The 18,414-nt window shown below is 45.4% G+C and overlaps 1 protein-coding gene across 1 annotated transcript in view; it reads right to left on the minus strand.

The window, feature by feature from the left end:
* Positions 1 to 17,387, minus strand: part of ABCA13 (ATP binding cassette subfamily A member 13) — a 388,784-nt gene extending 371,397 nt beyond the window's left edge. Inside the window, exon 1 of the mRNA XM_068973151.1 lies at positions 17,319 to 17,387. Within this exon, the coding sequence (XP_068829252.1) occupies positions 17,319 to 17,387 (69 nt within the window). The remainder of the gene's footprint in view (positions 1 to 17,318) is intronic.
* Positions 17,388 to 18,414: the final 1,027 nt, after the last annotated feature.

Consider the following 18,414-nt stretch of genomic DNA (forward strand, 5'->3'; position numbering starts at 1 on the left):
TATTTTTCTGCAGGGACATAAAAGCAGCCTCCCCTGTCTCATTTTATTTTCCTGTCATACTTTTCTTCTCATGTGTTGTTATTGTCCTCGACTCTTGCTTTCGGGTTATGTTTTGTGCTTCCCCAGGTCTCCCGCGCTGCAGGCCCCCTAGGCACAGCTTCTTAGCAGCAGGAAGGGCTCCCAAAGCTGTGCCAGGGGCAGCCAGAAGGAGATGCTGCTGGAGGCCCGCTCTCGAGGAAGACAGCCTTCCGGAAGCCCCACTAGTGCTCACAAAACAGGGACCGCTCTTCCAAACCACCACAAAGTCCCCTCTTCCTGCCGTGTGTGCCAGCAGAGAAGCTCCCGCTGGAAGTGCCCAAATGCCCGTCTGTAGCCCACATCCCACACCCCACAGTGACACCTATGGGAGCTCTGCCCTCAGGCCCCTCAGAACACCACGGCATTTGGGGGGAGCCCTTAACAACACCTACACACAAAAGTACACATGAAGGAGCCCTGGGTGAAAGGGCACACTGAAATCCCCTCATCTCCTCACAGACTTCCTTTTTCCAGACACCACAAGAGAGAGGAAAATGAAAAGAAACAAAGCTAGAGGAGATGGGGAGGGGGTCACCTGCCTAAGGGGGGATCACCCGCCAGGGCTCAGTCCCAGCGCGGCCCGGAGTCTCCAGAGCCAGTGACTCTCCCCACCACACGCGTCTGCAGACTCGGGTGCCCTGACCCCGGGAGTGAGGAAACTGCTGCCGGGGATATTCGAATGACACACAGAAAGTGAACAAGGAGCTAATTGCTGGAGACACTCCCTAGGCTGTACACAAAAATGAGGAAAGAACCCACAGTCAGAGAATAACTTTCCTAACTGGATAGTGAATACGGAATAAAACCTCTAACAGGGTGTTGAAGGAGGGCTCCTCTGGTGGCTCACATGGTAAAGAATCTGCCTGCAATGCAGGACACTCACATTTGATCCCTGGGTCAGGAAGATCCCCTGGAGAGGGGAATGGCAACCGACTCCAGTATTCTTGCCTGGAGAATCCCATGGACAGAGGAGCCTGGTGGGCCACAGTTCATGAGGTTGCAAAGAGTTGGACACAGATGAGTGACAAGATGTTGAAAGAGAGCTCGGAACACAGCGAGGAGGCTAACACGACTGCACATCGTCCCCACCAGCTCCCCAAGCCTCTCTCCTTCCTGCTGGAGAAACCTGGCACATGAAGGATTTGCTCAGATGCTGCACCCGAGTTTGAGGGAGAAATCAAACTTGTCTCGGGTTTATTGAAAAGAGAGTCAAGACAAATGCATCACCTGGGCTAAGCTGCCCAAGGATGAGTCAGATGAAAAGAAAAACAGCTGTCTAAACATTGGGAAAGGAGCAAAGCAAAAGAGAGTCAAGGAGCATGACTGGCAAAGAAGCAACTCAAATAACGCAAAGACTTTCGTATACCTGTTTCACAAAGAACAATGTAAGAAGAACAAATATTCAGAAAATAAGAGCCTAGGAAAGAAATGCTATATGAAAAAAGTGGTTACAGATCTAAGGGGAAAAAACAACAAAAAGCATTACTGTGGAATTCTAAGTGATTTAAAAACCAGAAAAAAAGAGGATAGACACTGGTTAAATTTCATTTCTATGTTAGACAAACAGTTTGAGATAACAACAGTGAGTTCTTAAAAAAACGTTCTGAAGGCAAAATATTAACACAAAAAGCTAGTAGAATCAGCTTTGAAAAGCAAAAACTCCACAATATAATGGTAAGTGAAGTGAAGTCGCTCAGTTGTGACCGACTCTTTGCAATCCCATAGACTGTAGCCTACCAGGTTCCTCTGTCCATGGGATTTTCCAGGCAATAGTACTGGAGTGGATTGCCATTTCCTTCTCCAGGGGATCTTCCCAACCCAGGGCTTGAACCCGGGTCTCCCGTATTGTAGACAGACGCTTTACCATCTGAGCCACCAGGGAAGTCCTATAATGCTAAGTCCTATACTTAAAACAGAGAATTCAACAAATGTAATGAAAAATATGCTCAAAGATTTAACAGTAGAATTTCCCTAAAAAAGAGAAAACTCTGATGAAAATTTTGTCTCAAGACTGAAAGAGTATGCTGTAATTAAAAAAAAAAAAAAGCTGCAGTTGCCCTAGAGCTATTGAACACCCAAGATGAAGACAAAATTGTTCAGTTCAGTTCAGTCGCTCAGTCGTTTCTCACTCTTTGCGGCCCCATGGACTGCAGCATTCCAGGCTTCCCTGTCCATCACCAAACCCCGGAACTTGCTCAAACTCATGTCCATCGAGTCGGAGATGCCATCCAACCATCTCATCCTCTGTCATCCCCTTCTCTTCCTGCCTTCAACCTTTCCCAGCATCGGGATCTTTTCCAATGAGTCAGTTCTTCGCATCCAGTGGCCAAAGGACTGGAGTTTCACCTTCAGCATCAGTCCTTCCAATGAATACTCAGGACTGATTTCCTTTAGGATCGACTGGTTTGATCTTGTTGCAGTCCAAGGGACTCTCAAGAGTCTTCTCCAACACCACAGTTCAAAAGCGTCAATTCTTCGGTGTTCAGCTTTCTTCACAGCCCAGCTCTCACATCCATACATGACTACTGAAAGAAATCATAGCTTTGACTAGACGGACCTTTGTTGGCAAAGTAATGTGTCTGTTTTTTAACATGCTGTCTAGGTTGGTCATAACTTTTCTTCCAAGGAGCAAGTATCTTTTAATTTCATGACTGCAGTGATTTTGGAGCCCAAGAAAAGTAAGTCTCTCGTTGTTTCCTCATCTATTTGCCATGAAGTGATGTGACCTGATGCCATGATCTTAGTTTTCTGAATGCTGAGTTTTAAGCCAACTTTTTCACTCTCCTCTTTCACTTTCATCAAGAGGCTCTTTAGTTCTCTGATTTCTGCCATAAGGGTGGTGTCATCCACATATCTGAGGCTACTGATATTTCTCCTGGCAATCTTGATTCCAGCTTGTGTTTCATCCAGCCCGCCATTTCTCATGATGTAATCTGCCTATAAGTTAAATAAGCAGGGTGACAATATACAGCCTTGACATACTCCTTTTCCTATTTGGAACCAGTCTGTTGTTCCATGTCCAGTTCTAACTGTTGTTCTTGACCTTCATACAGGTTTCTCAGGCAGCAGGTAAGTTGGTCTGCTATTCACATCTCTTTAAGAATGTTCCACAGTTTGTGGTGATCCACACAGTCAAAGGCTTTGGCGTAGTCAATAAAGCAGAAGTAGATGTTTTTCTGGAACTCTCTTGCTTTTTCAATGATCCAGGGATGTTGGCAATTTGATCTCTGGTTCCTCTGCCTTTTCTAAATCCAACTTGAACATCTGGACGTTCAGGGTTCATGTACTGTTGAAGTCTGGCTTGGAGAATTGAGCATTACTTTGCTAGCATGTGAGATGAGTACAGTTGTGCAGTAGTTTGAGCATTCTTTGGCATTGCCTTTCTTTGGGATTGGAATGAAAACTGACCTTTTCCAGTCCGGTGGCCACTGCTGAGTTTTCCAAATTTGCTGGCACATTGAGTGCAGCACTTTCACAGTATCATCTTTTAGGATTTGAAATAGTTCAACTGGAATTCTATCACCTCCACTAGTTTTGTTTGTAGTGATGCTTCCTAAGGCGCACTTGATTTTGCATTCCAGGATGTCTGGCTCTAGGTCATACCTACGAAAATATCCACAGAGGAGGAAAGATAGCTACCTGGCCTCAAACATGTCCTCAAAATATCCAGTGCTAGATAATGATGCTTCAGTATTTACAAAGTTCTAAGAGAAAGAAAGTGTGATAATCATATGATACGTAACCAAAATGATCCTTAAATAAAAACCAACATACATACATTCACAACCATAAAAGAACACAGATAATTTTTTATTTTTAATTAGAATATAATTGCTTTACAATATTGTGTTGGCATCTGCCATACAACAACATGAATCAGCCATGAGTATACATGTATCCCCTCCCTCTCGAACCTCCTCCCCACCCCTACCCTATCCCACCCCTCTAGGTTATCAGAGAGTTCCACACTGAGTTCTCTGTGTTATACAGCGACTTTCAACTAGCTATCTGCTTTACAAATGGTACCATATATGTTCAATGCTACTCTCAATTTCTCCCACCCTCTCCTTTCCCCGCTGTATCCAGGTCTGTTCTCTATGTCTGCCTCTCTGTTCCTGCCCTGCAAACAGGCTCATCATCCCATTTTTCTCGATCCCATACATATGCATTAATATAAGGTATCTGTTTTTCTCTTTCTGACTTACTTCACTCTGTACAGCAGGCTCTAGGTTCATCCACCTCACTAGAACTGACTCAAACACGGTAAAAGAACACAGATAATTATTAATCATGAACCCTGAGGAGATAAAAAGGCTTAGCAATGAAATCCAGCTGAAATGAAAATGGGACCAAATTAAAAATGCAATATCACTTTGCTTCAAATATTATGCTGACCAGAACAAGAGGGCAACACCTGCTGAAAAAAATATAGTTTTATTGTATTGCTGATCTTACAGAGATGAGAGAGTACAAAGAAATCTCCAAAGACCTGGAAAGAGGAACTGACCAAAAAAAACTAATTAAAAAGAAATAAGAAGTCATGAGTTGAATCTTTAAGACTGAATTACAAAGGAACAAGTTTCCTCAAGGGGACTGGAGAGAAAGCAGGTGAGGCAATATTTAAATAACTAATGGCTGAGAATTTTCCAGAACATATACAATACACAGATTTCACTGAACACGTATCAGGAAACAGAAATCCACCTTAATAACTTCAAATACAGAAGTCAAAGAGATAATCTCAGCAGCAGTTCACATAATAACAACACATGACCTCAAAGGAATATGAGACTTACCAAAAACTCACTAAAAGAAGGAAACCAGAGGACAATTAAATTTCTTTAGATCCCTTGGAGAAATGTGGTTGATCTAGAATTGTATACCCAGAAAACTCATCTCTCAAAAATGAGGGTAAAAGTTTCAGATAACCAGAAACCAGTTTAGTCAACATAAGGATATAGAACAGATGAAAGCAGAGATGAAAAAGATACAGTTAGGTAAATAATACATGAGCTACAGTAGTATCAAACAAGAGACTTGAAGACACAGAGCATCATTATACACAGAGAGGATCACTACATAATAAAAGAGGTGTTACAATAGGAAGCTATAAAATGCTATGCATTTATACGCTTAACAAATGTAGTCAATATATATAAAGTAACAATTGATAGAAATACAGGGACTGAATCCAGGCCACAGCAGGGAAAGTGCAGACTCCTGACCACTAGACCACCAAGGAACTCCCTATATTGGACTAGTTGTAACCTATAAAAAAAGGTTCAACATAAGACTTACTTTTTGAAAAGGTATTATACTTGTTTTCCAAAGGTGTGTTCAAGACTGCTTACAATAGCATTGTTTGTGAACGGAAAAAATTGGAGGAAGTCATGCAGGAAAAAAAGAATAGGAGGATGGATCAATAAAATGCTGGTGCACTAGAGCTGTAAAACAAGCAAACGGATTCCTTCATTAGGCAGCGCGTACAGCGCAGAGGGCTGGGGAAGCAGCAGAGAACACACAGGACCAGAATCCTCGCCCGGAAGGAAGGCGTGAGTGCCTCTGAAAGCGTGTGGAGCCCAGCCTCCAGCCCCACAAGGAGGCAACGCTGCAGACACCGCTGTAAAGAGCACCAGGCCCTCCTCCAACCGTTTGTTGTCCTCGCCCTGAGTGCTCAAGAGTGCTCATTCACCCATCACTTTATCCTCCCAACATCGGCGAGGTGGGAAACACGGCATGGTTTCACACACTGGGGACCACGGAGAAAAGTCTTTTCCCTGCAGCCCCTGCACCTGTTTGTGACGGAAGCTGAATCTGGAGACTGAGCCTCGTGCCTGCAAATTAAATATGGTAACTTTCCATCTCACTTGAACAAAATAGCTTATGGACTGAGTTTAAACCCCTTTTTAAAACCTCAAAGTTGCTCTGGTAGCATGAGGGTTTCATTACAGCTGAAAACCACAAAGAATAAAACACTTGGGGACAAAAAGCAAAATTGTAAACAAATGAAGAAGGAAAGAGGGTCCTTGGAGGGAGGAACAGGTCACGAGATCTCAGGGATCTCACTGGCTGAGAAGAGGAAAACAGCCTAATAAAGTTCAAATATCGAGGAAGCTGAAGTCCCACCTATAATTAGGCTGCCTCCCTTCTCCTTGGAAACAAAGGGCTTTACAATAAGCGTGAAATTCTATTGTGTCTCTTTGGAGTGCTCAGGTTTCTGGATGCCAGGCACTCAGGAAAGGAGACTTTCCCAGAAGTATTATAAGGTCCCTGCTATAAAACACTGCAAGAGAAGTAAGTTCAGACAAAGAATAAGCCAAAGTCCAATGGCAACCATCAGCTGAGCTGGTCCAAGTCCACCACTGCTCAGAGCCGTGGCTTCCGACAGTCCCTTCTTCAGAGTGTAAATTTCCCGCCCAAGAGGATCTTTTGCAAACCTTTAAGTTGGTTATGGAGTTAGTTTGGTACTGAAGGGGAGAAACGAGTACACTCTCTCTTTCCTTGATTTTTTGAGCTTTATATTGAAAAACAATTGCTTTTCTTTCAAACCCATACATTAATCATTCATTTAAATGCATATAGCTGATTCACTTTGCTGTACAGCAGAAACTAATGCAACATTATAAAGCAACTATACACCAAGAAAAATTAATTTAAAAATTTTTTTAATTAAATAAACATTCATTAGACACTTCCTTCTTATCAGCACTGGTGGGGAGAGTTCGGAGTGAGTCATAAAAATGAACAAGAAATAAATTCTTCCCTCAAGGACTCGAAGGAAACAAGCAAACAGGTCACCCAAGTTAAAGGGAACACTGTTAGGAGGCACACACTGGTGCATCCTTTCCAGAAATCAGGTGAATTATTTGTTTCAAAGCAGTAGATGTGCAGGCTTTTTGAAACAAAAATTCCAATTCAATGGATGCTTCTAAAGGAGACAATTGGAAAAATACCCCCAAAAAAGTGATTTTGATATTGTTTCCTGCCACAGCTAAGTCATACAGAAGGCTACAGCCAAAAGCAGGCAAAGGTTACAGGCGAGGAAAAAGGCAAAGGGGAGCACATCCAGGGATTGACTGCTCCATCCACAGGGACACAGACGGCCAAGATCACCACAAGGCACAGGAGAGGAGGGCTGAGACCACCCCCTCCCTGCAAGCACCCGCTCACACCAAACACAGTTCTGATCCAAATTTGATTGGTATCATTTGTAACTCAAAAATGATGCTAAAATATAATTGCTGAGCATATATGGCTGGAAGAAGCACAAGCTGGAATCAAGATTGCTGGGAGAAATGTCAATAACCTCAGATATGCAGATGACACCACCCTTATGGCAGAAGGTGAAGAGGAACTAAAAAGCCTCTTGATGAAAGTGAAAGAGGAGAGTTAAAAAGTTGGCTTAAAGCTCAACATTCAGAAAACGAAGATCATGGCATCTGGTCCCATCACTTCATGGGAAATAGATGGGGAAACAGTGTCAGACTTTATCTTGGGGGCTCTAAAATCACAGCAGATGGTGATTGCTGTCATGAAATTAAAAGATGCTTACTCCTTGGAAGAAAAGTTATGACCAACCTAGATAGCATATTCAAAAGCAGAGACATTACTTGGCCAACAAAGGTCCATCTAGTCAAGGGTATGTTTTTTCCAGTGGTCATGTATGGATGTGAAAGTTGGACCGTGAAGAAAGCAGAGCGCCGAAGAATTGGTGCTTTTGAAGTGTGGTGTTGGAGAAGAGTCTTGAGAGTCCCTTGGACTGCAAGGAGATCCAACCAGTCCATTCTGAAGGAGATCAACCCTGGGATTTCTTTGGAGGGAGTGATGCTAAAGCTGAAACTCCAGGACTTTGGCCACCTCATGTGAAGAGTTGACTCGTTGGAAGACTCTGATGCTGGGAGGAATTGGGGACAGGAGGAGAAGGGGACGACAGAGGATGAGACGGCTGGATGGCATCACTGACTCAATGGATGTGAATCTGAGTGAACTCCAGGAATTGGTGATGGACAGGGAGGCCTGGCGTGCTGCGATTCATGGAGTCACAAAGAGTCGGACATGACTGAGCGACTGAACTGAACTGAACTGATATATGCTCCAAAAGCAAAGATGAGCTGTGAAAGATTATAATCCTACAAAAACAGTATAATAGAACATACTGAAGTATACGTGCGTGAGTCAGCTGCTCAGTTATAACGACTCTTTGTGACCTCACAGACTATGGCCTGCCAGGCTCCTCTGTCCATGGGATTTCCCAGGAAAGAATGCTGGAGTGGGTCGCCATTTTCCCCCTCCAGGGGACCTTCCTGTCTCAGGGATCAAATCCGAGCCTCCTGTGTGTCCTGTACTTCAGGCAGTTTCTTTACCTGCAAAGCCGTCAGGGAAACCCATATTAAAGTATACTACTAACACTAAGTCGCTTCAGTCGTGTCCGACTCTGTGTGACCCCATAGACAGCAGCCCACCAGGCTCCCTCGTCCCTGGGATTCTCCAGGCAGGAACACTGGAGTGGGTTGCCATTTCCTTCTCCAGTGCATAAAAGTGAAAAGTGAAAGTGAAGTCGCTCAGTCGGGTCCAACTCCTAGCGACCCCATTGACTGCAGCCCACCAGGCTCCTCCGTCCATGGGATTTTCCAGGCAAGAGTACTGGAGTGGGTTGCCATTGCCTTCTCCCATATAGATACTTTTTAAAAAATGAAACTGGTGCAAGAACAGATTTGCATGGAAAGTTCATGAAACAGCATGGGAAGTCCAAAATAGACTCAACTATGTTTCAAAACATATCACAAAAGAACCTTTTTGGTTCAGGGAGGCAAGGAAGCATTCAACCATACTGTTAGGCCACCTGAACTTGGACTCTGTCACAAAGATAAACTAAAGTCTTATACAGTGCTCAAATGTGCACTCTGAGTAGACAGAAGTCTAGAACAGTACATTCAATAGTAGAAAAACTAGAAGGCAGTAGGAGAATGCTGGTCAAACCTAAGGATGAATGGAGTATGAAATTTCTGCAGTTTAGGAATTACAAAAGACTTCAAAGAGAAAGAGAGACAAGACACACAAATTCAATCTAAACAGTAACAATAAGGAAACACAAAAAAAGAACAACAAGCTGTAGAAACTGGTAATACATGTAGCGAGGTCTTAATAACCAATGAGCAAAAGAAATCGCCAAGCCTCTAATAATGAAATTGGAAGAGAGACTTCCCTGGTGGTCCAGTGGCTAAGACTCTCAGTCCTGGGGGCCCAGGTTCAATCCCCGGTCAGGGAACTAATCCCACATGCCATGAGTAAGATCTACATGCTGCAACTAAAGATCTTGTGTGCCGCAACTAAGACCCAGCGCAGCAAAATAAATTAAAATAAATAAAAAATTTTAAAAGAAACTGGAAGAGAACGGGCAGTTTGTATGCAACTATATATGTGTGTGTGTGTGTGTAAGTGTATAAAACGCTCCTTCTTACACTAACGCTCAAGGTAGACTATTGAATAAGCCTTACTATGCGCACATAGACGACACACACACTCTAACAGCTGGAGAACGACAGGGCCGTGAGACAGAACCTGGACACACCACTGGCATCACGGGACTTGACATCCCTTCTGGAGAGAAGCCACCGATGGGTAGCACAAACCCTTGAGATGGATGGTAATTTGAGTTCCCTTTGGCTTATCTTAGGAGAAGGCAATGGCACCCCACTCCAGCACTCTTGCCTGGAAAATCCCTTGGACGGAGGAGCCCGGTGGGCTGCAGTCCATGGGGTTGCTAAGAGTCAGACACAACTGACCAGCTTCACTTTCACTTTTCACTTTCATGCATTGGAGAAGGAAATGGCAACCCACTCCAGTGTTCTTGCCTGGAGAATCCCAGGGACGGGGGAGCCTTGGTGGGCTGCTGTCTATGGGGTCACAAAGAGTCGGACACGACTGAGCGACTTCACTCACTTGGCTTATCTTGCTATTTTGGATTTATTCTAAGACTTACCTTTTCAGCAGGCTGGGAATGAGGGAGCCACCTCAGGAGGGGAGCTCAGGCCCTGTGTGTCTGGGTCTGACACCACACCAGCTGTGAGGCTGACAGATTATAAGGCTGCACTAGAGACAGGGCCCTCGAGCAGCTCGCCATGGAGATGGCCAAACCATCCCCAGCAAGAATTTCCTAATCCTTGTTTTTTGTAGTGTCTTATCCTATTCAGCCACATGGGTGCAACTCAGCTGGATCTGGGACTCAGCTGCTCTGCTGCTGCTGCTGCTGCTGCTAAGTCACTTCAGTTGTGTCTGACTCTGTGCAGCACTATAGACAGCAGCCCACCAATCCCCTCTTTCTCTGGGATTCTCCAGGCAAGAGTACTGGAGCGGGTTAGCCCTCAACAAATAAACCTTGCACATGTTATTTGAAGGCTGTTCACTGGAGGAACTTGGGAGGAAGCCCTGGGGGCCCCAGCAGTGAGGCTCCAGACCCAGGCAGTGAAATGGGATCTGCCAGGCAGGCTGTGGCGAGACCAGGCAAGTCTGGATCCTGATCTAAAGAAGGCGATGGTCAGAGGCCACTGGGCTGGGCAGCACAACCCAGACCCAGGATAGAGGAGACGAGCAGAGGAGGGACTCCCTGCTCACAGGTCCACCTGCTTTCACAGCACAACTCTGCTTTCACTCCCCATTTTGCTGCTATGGCAGCCCCTTGCCCCACACTCGGCTGGGATTCTGTAAGTCTGAGACATAGCTCAAGGTGAGATGCAGGCACCCTGCCTCCGCTTCCCTCCAACCAGCCCTAAGGAACGATTCTTTTCCAAATTGGCAGTGGGAGAGACTAGGGTATCCAGGTCAGACTCTTGCCAGGAGCTTCAGCTTCAAACCAGTCCGCACACCCCAGGACCAGGGTGCATGGGTGTGACTGATGGCAGCAGCGGGTGGGCAGGAAGGAAAGGTCCCCAGCAGGTGAGAGCCAAGGGCCGAGGAGATGCATGTGGAGTGGAGAGCACAGAGCTGACCTCAGAGCGAGGCCCTACAAAGTGGCCCCTGGATCCTCGGCTGGAAAAGGCGCTCTTCAGGCTAGAAGGCTCCCCAGGAGGCAGCCTCAGCTCCAAGACAATTGCATCAATCAAGCACCAAGGTCCCCTGCCTCCATCTCTGCAGTTATTGTTACCAGGAGGTCAGGTTGGTTGGTTGGTTTGTTTTTCAGTCTTTCTAATCATTGCAAAATCCGGGCCTATGCAGGCTAAAGAAAACAACTAAATAAACCAGGGAAACTCCAGGATTTCCATCAAATAGGAAGGAGGCGCTTGTTGTACGTTTTCAGTTGATTTTTTTCCCCACAGAAGCTAACCCACCATCCCAGAAACAATCTTCCCCATGAAGATCCTGTCATTTTCCCTCCCATATGAAAGAAAGGAAAAGTGTCAGTCACTCAGTGATGTCCAACTCTTTGCGACCCCATGGACTGTAGCCCACCAGGCTGCTCTGTCCATGGAATTATCCAGACAATAATACCGGAGTGGGTTGCCATTTCCTTCTCCAGGGGATCTTCCCAACCCGTGGGTCGAACCCATGTCTTTCATGTCTCCTGCATTGGCAGGCAGGCAGCTTCTTTATATCTCTAGGACCACCTGGAAAGCCCCTCCCTCCAATACGCTGGTAACCATTTCAGTAAAAGAACAAAGCAAAGAGATGTGTTTTTTCACCCTGACAATCAAATTGAAAAAGGAGAAACTGGATGCCTTGCTTTTGAAATCCTGTCAGTTTCCCATACCTTAAAAAGACTGGATATTCTTACATTCTTAAACTCAGGCAGTGACGCAGGACAACAGGAACACTTCCAGCCAAAGAAAATCCTGACTAAGAGGCTTCTTTTGCAAGCACTCCTGAAGCACCCTTCAAAAATCACCTTTCGTTTCATTGTTTATTTAATCACCAGTGCTTTGAAAGACCGCAAGAGAGGAAAACTGAGCTCCAGCCACAGACTTAGAAGCAAATTAAGATAAATCAGAATGAAAGAAAGGGCTCTGCTGAGATCATGATCAAACAAACCCAAGCAGCCTAGTTTGGGGCTGCCCCACACTCTGCAAGGATGTCTGCTTTTCCATACTCCCTTGTTTCCTAGATCAGTGCTCTGAGTAAACTGAAAACACACGCAAATGACCTTTGCTGACCTTCCCTGACTGGGTTTGTTTCCTCCTAGGGCAATCAGGCAACCGGGCCAGCCCTGAGGACCCCACAGAGGTACACAGAGGCAACGCCCAGTAGAAAGATGGTCAGCTTTGTCTCTTTAGATGGACAGGATTCTTCTGAATGGTTTTCCAGTTTTAATAACAAGGAGATCAAACCAGTCAATCCTAAAGGAAATCAACCCTGAATATTCATTGGAAGGACTGGTGCTGAAGCTGAGGCTCCAATACTTTGGTCGCTTGATGCAAAGAGTCTATTCATTGGAAAAGACCTTGATGCTAGGAAAGATTGAGGGCAGGTGGAGAAGGGGGCAACAGAGGAGATGATTGGATGGCATCACAGACTCAATGGACATGGTTTGAGCAAATTCCAGGAGATAGTGAAGGGACAGGGAAGCTTGGTGTGCTGCAGTTCATGGGGTTGCAAAGAGTCAGACACAACTTAGCAACTGAACAACAGCAGTACAAAACCAGCAAACATCAACCTCTAAGACTTAAGTGATTTTCCAAAAGAAATAAGAGCTTCTTTACTTTCTAGGGCTTGATGTCTATAATTTTTCACAATTCTAGAAAAATACAGAAATTGTGGCCAGCATGTTGTTAGCTTGTGACTCAGCTGGTAAAGAATCCACCTGCAATGCAGGAGACCTGGGTTCAATCTCTGGTTGGGAAGATCCCCTGAAGAAAGGAACGGCTACCCATTCCAGTGCTCTGGGCTGGAGAATCCCATGGACTGTATAGTCCATAGCGTCGCAGAATCAGACATGACTGAGTGACTTTCAATTCACTTCACATGTTGTTTCCCAACGGAAATTATTCTTTAACACCATGTTAGGCTTTTAGCACCTGAAATCTCAAAGAAATATGAGGGATGTGTTCTGTAAAGAAAACACAGACACATGCACGCAAAAGTCCTCAGGCTTCAGGGAATTAGAGCTGAGATGGAGTTTGCGCTTTACATGTTAAAGAGAAGTGGGATCCGGGTGGCGTTTTAAGGACCAGGCCCTAAGGCACAGGTAGACAAAAGCCCAGATGGGAGGTAGACAGAGTCCAGATGCAGCCTGGAGTGCGTGGTCTTCCTGGGGGTTTCTAGAGGGAGGCTTGAAGCTTGAACTTGCCCCCACTTCGTGTATCAGGGGCTTCCTGTAGCCAAGCCAGAAGGAAAAGTCCTGGTGATGACACCATAATTCTGTACAAGAGGTGTGCGTTTTACCACACAGGTGGTCCTTTATGGCAAGAAGACAGCCCTTTACGTGTGGGCGTGGGTCTGGATGTGTGTCGACAGGCAGAAGTGTGTTGTTGGTGAAACGGTAACCAGGAGAGTGTTATTCGTTCCACCAGCTCCCTTCAACCCACAGCTGGGACTGGACTACGGATTTACAGGATGAAGGTGTCTTCGCAATGAACCACACTCCAAGCCCCCTCTGTTAGCCGAGTCTCCAGTTAAAGTTCACCAAAGCCCAAAGCTTGCATTACCCTTCCTTCAGGAGTCAGGAGTTAGAGGCTGGTCCAGCTGGGGATGGAGTTGGCAAGGGTGAGGGGAGTCACAGGAGGTGAGCAGCAGGGCAGAAAGGAAGGTTCCCACAGGTGCAGAGCACAGCAGGCAACCTCAGCCTAGAGCCGACGCTCCACGAGCCACAGGCTGCCTGGAGGAACGAAGCCATCTCCGGTGAGCAAGCACCGCTCAGCCTCTCCTTAATAAAGCACGGAAAAACCTCAAGACTGCAGAGCTGGGAGACATCCAAGCGGTAGACACTTGGCTTACGTTATTTTATCTGGTTCTTGTTATTAAATTATTAAAATGAGACTAGACAGACAGATCAACTTACAGACAAAGATATAAAAATGAATACATAAATTCAGGTGGAAAAACATGGCTCTCGGCCAGGGGATATTTGTCAGTGTTGAAAAGCTTTCTTACAAGTGTCCCACCTGATCTCCCCTGGGGCCACCACCAACTGCCGTTGACCTGCCCAAATGCAGGTGTCCTACATCTGAACCAGAAACCTGCTCCAGGAAATTCCTTCAAGAGCAATGAGTCAGCATGAGACACATCTTGCAGGCACCAAGAAGTTATTCTCACTGGTACCCTGGGAGGAATGTTCACACCCAACACGAGGGTACAGCTGGATAAATTATGCCAACTGTAAAAACTACTATCCAACTGATAAACGACTGTCCAATAAAGCCATTAAATATGAAGACTAAGCAGCAGCTTTTAAGATATTGTGAGTCAATGTTGTGAAAAAAAAAGCTAGCATTTTAACCACATAAAAATATTGCATAACACCTACCAAATGACAAGACCCCAAAAGTAGCAACACATTTGGATAATGGAATTTTAGGGGATTTTTTAACTTTTCCTTATTGTTATGGTGCTGTTTGTGTAATAACATTCAAGAGAAAAAGTAAGTCATTTAAAGTAGTTATAAAAATGTGCTTGTACTAAAACCGACTTTTTCCAAGAACAGCAGCATTTCAAAAATCTATAAAACTAAGAATTAATATAAGTGTGATGGGTCCTATTCATTCATTCCATACTATTCCTACTATTTTTCTCTGTGTGAAATGTCACTAATAAAAGGTTTCTTAAAAGGAACTATAATAATAAAATTAATAAAAATGAAGGGATTTTTAAAGTAAATATAAAAAGAAACATGCTTCTCTCAGTGGTATACTCACCTTACATGCAGTGCTCAATTTTATTCACTAAGGAAACATTTATTTGAGGCCATGTAGTCACTCGGTCGGATTGGCTACCCCCCACCCTGTTTCTGCCAACACCCCATTTTCACAGTCGGGAAGCTGCTGTGAACAAAGAATTTACAGATGACCACTGGAGACCAGGAGGAAGCTGTGAAAAGTAGGTCAAAGACATTCGCCCAGAGGGGCCCTGGCCTCAATCTGTGCAAGGCCATCGCGTGAGACGTGAACTCCTCCTTGCGTGTGGTCCCCAGGGCTCCATTCCAACCCGCTCATGCGGCAGGAGCCACAAGTTGCCCTTGGATCTCTCTCCTCTCTCCCTCCTCTGGGTCACCTCCCACCCCCCACCCCCACCGGATGTCCGAGACCCCTACCTATACCATCTCTGAAACTGGCCAAATAAGCAAACAGGTCTCACTCCTATGCCAGGTATTGCTGCGAACACATGACACGCACTGATTCTAATCCTTCGCTCTCCTTTACAGGGAGGAAATCTGCCTCCACAGGCGAAGGAGGGAGGGCAAGGTGGGATGTGTCCTCAGCACCAAGCCCCGGGGTCAGCAATACTCCTTTGCTGTTACACGCAGCGCTGCAGTGCATGACTGTGTGCAAACAGCTCTTCCCATTTGTGCAGGGACACGTGCAGAATATTTCCCCAAAGGCGGGTCCATTACACACACGCTTGTAAACCCCATCACTTTCTCTGTCCTAACCGGTAGCTCCATGAGAGCAGGAGCACGTAGCTCCATGAACCTTTGGCAGGTTCAGCAGGCATCTATTATTAGCACACAGCAGAGATGCAATAACTATTATATTCTTCTTTCACTTATTCAATAAATAGTGATTGAACACCTGACTTGTTCCAAGCACTGTTCTGGGTGCTGGGGAATATGTTGGCGAATAAATCAGAAAAAACTCTCAGCTCTAAAGGACCTGACAATCTAATGTGAGTTCCAGAGCAAATGAGCCAATCAGTAAATTCATGATGTGCTATGAGGTGATAAATACTAAGAAAAATAAGGCAAAGAATGATGGGATACAGGAGCTACCATTGAAATGAGTGGTCAACAGACCAATAAATGCATAAAATATTTCTGATGGGGATATTTATTTCAGCAGCATTCAGTCGTGAAAATATTTAAACAGTTCAAGGGTCTGATAATGAAGGAGAGACAGGCCTGCCCTACTGAGCTGTTCTGAGGTTTAAATCAGTTGACAAAAAACATAAAGTGTGGAGCCTGAGAACCTAACTTCTACCCACAACATTCTTTCAGAGGAAAATAGGCTTCATTCCCCTAGACCAACTAAATGTCAATAAAATCTGCTTTTCATAAATTGAAAACCACTTTCGCAGACACCAGTGCACTGACAATCCATCAGAGCAAAGTCTGACTTGTTAGTTTCTGACCTTCAAAATTCTGCACAAATTTCCAACTGAAATCATTTTCATCCTGAAGATCTTTGCATGAGAAAGCAAGCATCTTTTTTAAAACATTTTTTACATTATTTTGAGGAAGCAAGAATATTTTGCAGATGAGCATTTAGCAAAATGAAATTCAATGCCAATTGTTGAATTTCTTCCAAAAGAAGAATTGGTCAGCATACACACACACACACACACATACACACACACAAACTCCATACGCTAAGTGTGGACCTTAAAATCAGAAATGATGCAGATATTACTGCCGGTCTACCTCTATGGAAATGACATTTCCAATTGTTCTTTTTAATCTTGTAGCATTAGGAATAAAGCATAGTGTAATAATAGGAATTATTATATTAAAGCATAGGAATAAAGCCAAGTGTAATAATAAGCCATTGATTCTACTTCATTAAAACACACCTGTGCAGGATATTTATGTAGCATCAGCACAAATTTGGTTTGAACAAGTCCAGTCTTCTTAGGAGAGCCTTGCTATGCAATTTGGATGCAGCTCCCAAGAGATGTGAATTAACACTAAACATAAAACATCAAAGAATAATAGAATGGTTGCTTCTTGCCAATTCTGGCTACCTAGGCTGTGTAGCCTCCTGGTTTGCAGTCCATACCTGTGATGTTCTGTTTATGCATTAAAAGGATGTACCAGAAGATTTGCAGTTCAGTTTTTACCACAAATGCTCAAAGTACCAAGTACAGTTCAAATTCTCTTTAAAAAAAAAAAAAAAAAGTTTTTCTAAATTAGCAGTTTTCTGACCCAATGCTGCAGATGGTCAGGAAGGCTCAGCTTTTGTTAATAATACTTTAGGCCCGGGGGGTAGGTTCTGGATTTCAATTACCCAGTGTCCCCAGTTGCCTAAGTGAGCCAGACCAGCCCCTCGCCCCCGCTCACCAACCTCTACGACCCTGGAACCCTGCGGACACGCAGCACTCACCGGGTGCCTGACCCTGCACAACCAATTCTTCCAGACCAGGGCCCGGAACTGGCGACCCGCCCGCCCCATGCCTGCCCTCCAGGGCGCTCAGGACTCCGGCCCCAAGCCCCCGGCTTATATTGGCCTCCTGGGCGAGGCCGGTGCCGATTAGTCAATTCCAACAAAAGTGAGTGATGCAAAACCACCTGCAGGCGACTGAACAAGGCGGCATCGAATGTCCTCCTGCTCTGCCTGTGTTGAGAAATCTTACCTTCTCACTCAGTCCAGCGTCGGGGAGAGTGGGGCTGCAGAGCCAGCCTCCGGGCCCTGTAGGCACGCGCACTTCCAGGGACACACGCAGCTCCAGAGCGCGCGGCCAGGAGCAATGCTCACATTAGCGCTGCCCACTTTGCCCTTGATGTTAACCGCATGGAGTTACCCCTGCCCACCCCTGAAACCCCCGCTATCACACCAATCCACAACAGGCTCCATTTCAGATGCCCGCTGGCAGATCATCAGTGGGAAAGAGATGGGAGGACAGAGGGGAGCAGTGTTGGTCTCGGGGGAAGGAAAGAAGATGCTTCAAGTTCTGCTGCGCTGTCACGCCCCCCTTAATCCACGTGTTTCATCTGTTTTCCACCCAAAAGCCCAGGGGGCCTGGCTGACCTCTCCTGGTTCTGTGATTAAACCCCCTATGCTCTCCCATCTGTAATTTATCGCTGCCCCTGGAGAAAAGCAACTGACAGAGCTCTGGGCCCTGTGGAGAGCAGTGAGAACCAGCAAGCTGCCGGCTCCTCCGAGCGCGGCTGATTTCCCCACACCTTTAGCTTCCTAACCAGCTGGAGATTTCAGCTGGGCATCAGTTGCTCCATCCTCCTAGTGGCCAAGGCTCCTGGGTTCCTGTGGACTTGGTGTTGTGGTCAGGAGGATGTCAGGCAACCAGATTCCTATGGTCTTCCATTTCATAAAGCCATTTTCACAAGCTACCAACGCTCTATCAGTGGGCTTTGCAACAGCAAAGGGCACAGGCTTCAGCAGAGTCAATTATCCTACAAACCTATTTTTTAAAAGAACGTCATTTTAAAATGGTATTAAGGTTCTGGGTTTCCAACGCAGG

This window comes from Capricornis sumatraensis, chromosome 5, assembly GCF_032405125.1.
Source record: "Capricornis sumatraensis isolate serow.1 chromosome 5, serow.2, whole genome shotgun sequence".
NCBI classification, from domain to species: Eukaryota; Metazoa; Chordata; class Mammalia; order Artiodactyla; family Bovidae; genus Capricornis; species Capricornis sumatraensis.